This window comes from Aspergillus pseudonomiae (assembly GCF_009193645.1).
Source record: "Aspergillus pseudonomiae strain CBS 119388 unplaced genomic scaffold BDV37scaffold_242, whole genome shotgun sequence".
In the NCBI taxonomy this organism is placed as follows: domain Eukaryota; kingdom Fungi; phylum Ascomycota; class Eurotiomycetes; order Eurotiales; family Aspergillaceae; genus Aspergillus; species Aspergillus pseudonomiae.
This window is the reverse complement of record NW_022476234.1, coordinates 1-8433: the sequence shown is the minus strand read 5'-3', so window position 1 is coordinate 8433 and position 8433 is coordinate 1. Positions and strand designations below refer to the sequence as shown.

Here is an 8433-nt window from a genome sequence, read left to right as displayed (position 1 = left end):
GCTACCCGCGACTTGGACTACACCTTGGCATAACCAGCCGACCCCGACTACGTCGGAGAAGGGCAGGCAGTCTCCAATTAAGACAACAAACCCGAGTTCCAGGAGAGATACCTCATCGTATACATCACCGTTGTGGTATGGTACACAAATGAAAAGCTCTTTTCTCCACGGCTCTACACCAACCCGTTCACCAACGGCTGGTAGTACCTGGACAGTCACAGTGACCCCAGATGAGGTTACAGACTTTCATCCGCCGTCGATGAACGCTTCCGTCGGTGATTCGATATTATTTTTCTCTACTAATGGCTCTTTTTTTCTATGCAATACCACACTTGAAGCGATCTGCGAACCTAGTACAATATTTGGAGGTGGAGCTCACACTAATATCCTATACACTGTCAATTCTACAGAGCCTATGTGGTTCCTAGGCTATAAGTATGAAAATTGGTTTAACTGTTTCCCTCCAAGCCACTTCGCCTTGAACCCAGGAAACCAGCAGGCACAATATTCCAGCATAATTCATACTGATTATGCTTACATATCGTTCACCGAGGCTCAATATGACCGGCCCACTAGTACCATAACGACAGTGGTTACAGTGCATCCAACTTAAGGATTGAGGTTCGCGGCGGACTTTCTGTCATATCTGCTAGGCAAGCCACTAACTGATTTCTCGTTGGGTAAGCTGAGATGGAGATTCCATCGCAGGCAATCTATTTCCTCAATAATAGTATTCCCATTACCAACTATTCCTTCCTTGCAGACGGCGCATAGGACATTTTGAAACTATCACGGCAATGATGAATCACTTTCAGTTTCTATATTAATTACATAGATTTTGTATGGAGAACTTATATCTATGGTCAGAAACCAGTGTCCTCTCAACGCATACAAACGGCTCTCCACCGCATGGGCTTTATTCTTGTGCCTCTTGTATCTTCTGTTTCTCCGCACCCGCCACCCCCGCACAGGGAACATTCCCACTGGAAACTCGGTCCACGACGAATAGATCAAGAAAGCGGTTAAGCATCTGCATTTGAGCCGTCGACAAAGGCGTACGTTGATTGTTGGGGATCGCATGTAGAGGCATAGGTATTTTGTCCTGCGGTATAAGTTCGCCTCGGGGCCCACTCTCTATCCAGTCAGCCACAGCTGGACTGAAATCTAATTGTCGGAGCATATGGGCCATTTGAGGGGCGGCATCAATCACCACTTGGTTCAAGGTGCATAGGTTGTAAAGAAGAATAGCGAACTCCTGGGACTGGGCGCTAGATAATTTCTGGCCCTATATTTGGAACGTATTAGTTAATGAATGTTTATTGTCAGCGTCAAGGGTTTTTTTGCCGTGCATCAAGTTCACTTAACCCTGCCAGTTCCAGCCACTGTTTTATACGTGCTTCTTTGTCGCCCTTGGGCGATTGATCGGCAATGTTTTTCATTTTCGGAGCGAGAGAAGTGTTAGATCGCTTTCTGAGATTGCTGGGTGAATACGAGAGAACATGGTCGAACTCTCTATTTATACATAGGTCCGACGTTCGCATTCAGGGGTTATCTCTCCGCTGAAGGGCCAGTGTTGTCCTCGTGGTGGAACCCTATAAATCATAGTGTCCTCCCAGGGAAACATGGGACCTCGCCAAGAGGGACGAAGGACATACCGAGGAACCCTTAAACGTGGAACAGTTTATCAGAATCCTTGGGCCAGGTGGGTGGGGTATTTGTACTCGTCATGCTATTGGAAACACAAATTTTTCTTATATAATATCTCTCTAATGATTCCGGTCACCCAGAAACTTTAGCCGAGTCTTAGAGAGCTAGATTATAATTTATGTGTTTTATAAATCATGTGATGGACAATCAATCAATCAATCAATTAAGATTCTATTAACCTGGCAGAGCCTAACTACTTAACGTCTAGCTATGCAGGTGCGCGGGAGCCTAGAATCTAACCGTAAGCGCTATATATCCCACAGAAGATAGTCTAAAATCGAAAAACTTTTGAACACAACTAAACCTGCCCGCCACCCCCCTGGCAGCTGGCTTTTTCTACCTCCCCCATCCATTGTTCCTGGTCCCTCCTAGTACTCCTAGTATGTGAATGCTGGCGTGTATATAGAAGGACTGACCGGTCCTCCCTGGGGTGACTGTATACTCATCGTCTTCCACATCTGTCTGTCTTTAGTAGTGACCAGCTTGCTTATCTGCCTGAGATTAGCTGACCAGTTTGTTCAACCGCTCGAAATTGGCTAAGCAATCCTGTCTGGTGCATGAATTCAGCGACGTAGCGAATCGCCTGCGGATGGGACATGATCCCGTTGTAATCCATCCTTCCTCGGACCTCCGGGTCCAATTTGCTGAGTATTATACCCCTGAGTTCAGCGTATAATGGGCATTGTAGCAGAATATGCCTCGACGTCTGGGATCCCAGCGTACAGTGGCACTGGTCCGAGTCTACCGCGTTGATTTTAGAAAGTGCTATAATCTATTTCTCTAGGTATGTATCTAAATAATGATTGCTACGTACGGTTTTGATAGGTTCCCGTAGAGATCCAGTATCTTCTTATTTAGAGTCTCTACTAATCTATAAGTTATGCGGCCTGACCTCTCCGTTTTCCACTCCCGTGTCTATCTGTCTTTGATACGGTGTCGTATCTGTCGTTTAGCTGCCGCAGCTAGACAGGCAGCTTCACCAGTTCGCTGCGTGCCTTCTCGTGCGGCTTTATCGGCTGCCTCATTCCCTGGCACGCCGACATGTGCCGGAATCCAGTGGATCTGGACCCGGTCTTGCATCTTATATCGCCGTACGATATAGTAGATCTGGTCTAATATATATTGGCCGGACGGTCTCCGCGGGTTTTGGACTGCCTGGATCGCGGCTTGGCTGTCTATAAAAATCGCGGCTGGTCTGTTCTCTTTCCGCAGCGTGTGTAGGGCTGTCTGGATTCCAGTCAGCTCCCTGCGTAGACCGTCGATTCTGCTTCCGTCCCCAGCGTACCGTTCTGTATCCAGCTCTGCGAGAGGCAGACGGTGCTGGCTCCAATTTAGCTATTTAGGCCGCTCCTATCTGTGTAGACTGCAATCCCCTCTCGCCTGGCGCAGTACTGCCTATAGTATTCTATTACGGCTTCGTGGCTGTCAATCACAACCACGACAGGCGTCTCCCACGGAGCCAAAATATATGGCTCGCGGGTCTCCCACTTCTTCTTACCCAGCGGCCACAGCGGGCCCCCTTTTTAACTCAGTGCCTCTATTGGTGTCCAGCCGCTGCGCCGGCGCTCCTGCGCTGTGCGCGACTTGAGTACTGATACTGGAAAGGCCAGTTCCGGTCCTGTCCGGATTCTGACCGCCGTTTCTTCGATGATCTGTTGTAACTGGAGTTGTACTGGTAATATATATAATTCCACGTTTAGGGCTGCTGCGGCCGTGCCTCGGAGGGCCCCACTAATTAGTAGCGCCGCCTGCTTCTGAATCTGGGCGAATTCCGCCAGCATTCCTTGGTTCGCCGAGGCCATAACCTGGCCGCCTCTGGGGCTATAGCAGGCCGCGGCCGCGTAGAACAGCTGGGGAACCACTGCCGCCTGGTAGATCCGGTGCATGGCACGCAAAGGAGCGCCCCATGTAGATCCTGCGATTCCCTTGAGAGCCGTCAGCGTGCTGTGCGCTTTGGCCAGGGCCTTGGTGCGGTGCGTGGTAAAAGACAGAGTCTTGTCCAGCCACACGCCTAGGTATTTGGCTGTCTCCGTCGGTCTAATAGTCGTGTCTGCGAAGGTGATTTCCATCTGGTCGTGGCCAGCTGGCGGCAGCGGCACTTCCCATATCTGGTCCGGGTGGCCTGGTGGAAGGCCCGGGGATTGGGGCGGCGTGTCCGGCTTCCGCGGGTTGGTAAAATGGATGAGCTTAAATTTATCTGGTGCGAACTTAGATGCGTGTCGACTAGCCCAGCAGCCTGCTCTGGGTAGAGCTGTGTTCAGCGTCTCAATATTCTCCGTGTAGGTATCCGACACGGACAGGGTGCACGCATCGTCGATCCAGCCGAAGGCCGTTGTTGAGCCGCCTTGGGGTCGCCGTACATGGAGATCTTGGATCAGCGGAGTGTTGTAGATTAGGTACAGAATCGGAGACAGCGGCGAGCCCTGCTGGATGCCTGTCGGGGTAGGGAACTCCGCGCTGAGCTCCCCTGCAAGCGAGATCCTGGTTGTCCTGCCCTGCCTGTTAGAAAGGACTGTAACCAGCCCGCGAAGTGGCCCAGCCTGAGCTGGTGGAGGTTGAAAAGTAGCCGGGCGTGGGACACGTTGTCAAAGGCACCGGATATGTCAAGTAGGACCATACTTACCTTCTTACCTCGACCCCATGCTTGATATATATATTCGAGGATCAGCTGGATGGCGTGGTCTGTTGATATCCCCTTTCTGCCTCCGAGATGGGTTCGCGGAAGTAATCGGTGTTCCTCCAGAGTCCAGGCCATGCGAGCGGCGATAACCGATTCAAGAGTCTTACCCAGAGTATTAAGTAGGGCAACTGGTCGGTAGGATTTGGGTTTGCGGTAGTCTCGCGGGCCGCCCTTACGCAGGGCTACCGTGTGGAGGTCTGGAAGTGTCTGGATTGTGCCCTACTTTGAGACTCGCGTTGAACAAGGCCGTGACCCGGTTGAGAAAGACCAGGACGTTCAGCAGCTTATGCCAGACCTTATTCGGGACCGCGTCCGGCCCGGGTGCCTTGTCTGGCGGTGCCCGTCGAATGGCCTTGGCCACCTCTGCTTCGGTAATCTCCGGAAAGTCGATCTGCGGTGGTTGGGAACGCCCCTCGATGTCGGTCAGGTCGGCTGGGGGTGGCTCTGGGAAGAACGACTCGTGTAGGACATCTGCTTTGGCCTCTGTGGTATCAGCCGGCCCGCGATGTCCATTTAAAGTTGGAATCATGTTCGCGGCCCGGCTCCCCCGGTTGCGGGCCCTAATTGATCGCCTCCGAGACCCAGCGGCGAAAGCCCCGTCGTAGAGACCGGTTGATAATTCGACCTTTTCGATTGCGGGGCTTGACGTAGGCGGTCCAGTCCGAGGGTAGGTGGTGACGGATATAGATCCTGTGGAGCTTCCTGGTTATCTTGACCGCACGCTTGTATTCCGGTGTAAAGTCTGGATTGGCCCACGCACTGGGACGGGCCCACGGGACTGCGTGTTGGATCGCGCGTTGGACTATCTCCATAAGAAAGTCCGCGGCCGCGCCAATCGCCGTCGCCGAGGGGCTCGTCCCCAGTGTGTCCCAGTGAGAATATATATTGAGGTTGTCGGCCACAAACTGGCGCAGCCTAGCTGCGTCCATGGCCTTTCACTGGCTTCGTTTCGGTGGTTGGCACGCCTGGGGCGCGAGGTCAAAAATTATACGGATTAGTAGGTGGTCGGAGTCCGTGTGGACTATGGAAGCCACTTTGCAGGCAATAAATTGATCTGCGAGGCTCTGTACTCCGAAGACGAGGTTAATCGTAGACCGATAGTTGTTCTGATCTCGGGTTATCATGCCTGGCTTGAGCCACAGATCCAGTAGCCTGGAGTCGGTAAATTCCAGCAGCGCAGGGGCTCTTCGGTCCGTACGGGTCTGTCGGTCACGGCTGGTATCGTCGGTGTCATCGTTCGTCGTAGTAGTCTCGCCGGCTGAGGTTGGGTCGTCGCGGGCGTCCCGTTCGGACCATACCGGGTGGTGGAGGTTGAAATCGCCGAGGATGATGTGATCCCCTCGGCAGGGCACCACGCGGTCAAGTAAATCTACTATGTCAGTGCGGTCCGTGTCCCACGGCCCGGGATTATATATAGTGAAAATCCGCAGCTTCCTGCTGTGTAGATGTAGCTCGAGCTCTTGGTAGTCCGCGGAGTGTACCGTGTATTTCCATGTTCTAGGGTTAATCTTTCTTGAAATATAAAGGGCTACACGGGCTCTTTGGTTGCCGGTGTTATCGGCAGTTAGGTAGAGGAGCTGGTGGCTCCCGTATGTCGGGTGGTGTGTCGTGTCAGAGTAAGTGTTTCTAGGGCTCCTGAATAGCGATGATGTCGGCTCTGAGCACCTCGGGGTCACGGAGAAACTGGGCCATCACGGTGTCCCTGGATCGGTTCACGTTATATTGTAATATCTGTAGCTGTTTATTCATGATTAGGGGATGAGGCAGTGTTCCGTGTGGCGTCAGATCGAGTGCGGCCGCGGGTTACAGCGACGGTGTCGGGGCCGGAAGAGTCCCTTACACGGCGGCGTTTCCTCGGGCTCAGCGATCTGGATTGGGGGTGTCTGAGTTGGAGTCCCGGTGAAAATATATCCCGGGTTGCGTGCCTGGGCACGCTCGATTTGCTGGACAAGTCTAGCGCTGCGTCTAGTCCCCTTGGTGCCGGAGGATGGCGCATCTTGGCTGACGTCGGTGGTTGATAAAGTGGGAGGTATAGTCGGTATACTGGTCAAGGTCGATAGGGTGTTAATAGATAGTTCGCCCTGCGGAGGGGTGTTCCCGGTGAACCTCAGTCCCTCCATGGCGGAGTCGTCCGGCGCGTCTCTGGCACCCTCGGACGATCCCCCAGCGTCCTCACTTCCTGTCTCCGTTGGCTCCCCGCTGCTGGAGCCTATATGGTGTGCGGCTGACCCCGTAGCGCTACCCACGTCCGTGTCCTGCAGGTAGGCAGGTGTATGGTGGAAGCGCGGCCGGTGCAGTGCGCGCCCCTGAGCCTTCTCCCACTCCTGGATATATACCTCACTTCTTGTGCCAGGCCATGTAATCGCCACCGCAGTTGGCGCATTTCGGTACAAGCCTGGGGGTGTCACGGTCGCGGCAAGCGGTGGTCAAGTGCTTGCCGGCGCACGCGCCACAGACGGTTTTGTTCGGACAGATATTTCCTATGTGGCCGTATCGGTGGCAGTTGTTGCAGCGAACAATGCGAGACGCCCGGTCGTACAGGACGGTCTCCGAGACCTGGAAGTCCCAGATGGTCCCGGCCTTGACGGCGCGGTTCGCGTGGTACGGCGTGGTAAATTCAATAACAATCGAGGACCGTTTCTTACCCGGGGAGGGGCGAACGAGCCAGCCCACGTACGTGATCTTGCAGGACTCACCCCACGCGTGACAGTTGTTGGCCACGAGTTCTTGCGCGATCCGCTTGCAGTCCGCTTCCTCGGTCAACGGGCCCAGGACCCGGCAGGGCATGTCGGCGGCGACCACCACCCCCCACGAGGGGAGGGCGACCCGTGCGGCGGTGCCGAATCCCTTGATCTAGGTGTCCCGGTGTGTCCGCGCGATCTCCACTTCCTTGGCGTTGCGGAGGAAGAGCCGCGGGTCACCTGACCGCAGAATTTTCGCCGCGACGAACTGGATAGAGGCCAGGGTCGGTCGGACGGCCGTGATAGCCGCCAGCCGGCGGTGTTTCTCAGCGCGCTTGACTAGGTCCTCGTTCGTGAGCCGGCGCAGGTCCCGGGCCATGGCGGGATCACCCACCTTCACGGTGAGGGCGCGGTCGCGGTCGAGATCGGCCGGACACGCCGGGGCGCTGCTTGCGGAGTTGTGGTTTGACTGATAGTAGCAGGGCGAAGGGGCCCCCCGCGCGGCTCTGGCGAACGTCCGCAGGGGGTCCTCCGTCCTGGCCGTGAGCTCGTTGGTGTCCGTTCGGATGTCGTTGATCGTCCGCTGGATCTTGTCCATCTGGACCTTCCAGGCGTCCCCCACGGGGTAGTAGGAGAGCGCCTCGGTCACCGCCCAGGTCTTCTAGATGAACTCGATCATACGCTTCGAGGTGCCCGAGCTGTGCTGCTCCAGCAAGCTCGCCGCCTCGCGGTTGAGGTCTAGGACGCGTTTCTGAAGGAGTCTTGCCGTGTCGCCGGACGCGTCGGCTGCGCCCGCAGGGGCTGGGGCAGCGACTGGATCGGCGCCATCTCCTACCAGGTCGATGCTGGTATCAGGAGATAGCTCTCGTTCGACGAGAAACTAGGCAAATTTTGGGCCGTTTCCGGCGTGGGGTAGTGGCAGAATTTCAAAAATTTGTTTCGCGAAAGAGTTGGTGTTTTTTACATGTGATGGACATTGCTAGCCTGAGACTGGTGGCCTCAGGCCGCTTTAGTTAATAATAAGAAATAAAGTAGCATTCTCCTTCTCTTGCGCCATTAGCTCAATTGGGAACATATAGGGCGCATCACTATTTTTACTAAAACTTTTCACCGAGCGCCACAGAATGGTTTGCCCTGACAATCCCGACATCAGCAAGGCCTCCGATATTGGCCTGTTCTGTGTCGTGCACTAGCTCGGGATGAAGACCAGATGGATTTATGGCTTGCTGGTTAGCTTCCATTGTACAAATGAACCTTTCGTTATTTTCTTGTGGCAAGAGCTGGCTTCCGACGCATTCAATCAGGCCTTGAGCACGTTCCCAGTAAAGCGACAAAGTGTCTCCAGGTTCGGGAGATCTCAACGAA

General features: G+C 54.4%; 2 protein-coding genes across 2 annotated transcripts; both read right to left on the bottom strand.

Annotated features, from left to right (window-relative positions):
• Positions 1-7240: 7240 nt before the first annotated feature.
• Positions 7241-7666, bottom strand: BDV37DRAFT_289949 (uncharacterized protein; the record flags this gene model as incomplete). Its single annotated transcript, XM_032088600.1, has 1 exon — positions 7241-7666. One exon carries the CDS (start codon positions 7664-7666, stop codon positions 7241-7243), a length of 426 nt encoding a protein of 141 aa, XP_031934142.1.
• A 63-nt stretch (positions 7667-7729) lies between these two features.
• BDV37DRAFT_289948 (uncharacterized protein) lies at positions 7730-8309 on the bottom strand (the record flags this gene model as incomplete). Its single annotated transcript, XM_032088599.1, has 2 exons — positions 7730-7948; positions 8208-8309. 2 exons carry the CDS (start codon positions 8307-8309, stop codon positions 7730-7732), a joined length of 321 nt encoding a protein of 106 aa, XP_031934141.1.
• Between the last annotated feature and the right edge of the window lie 124 nt (positions 8310-8433).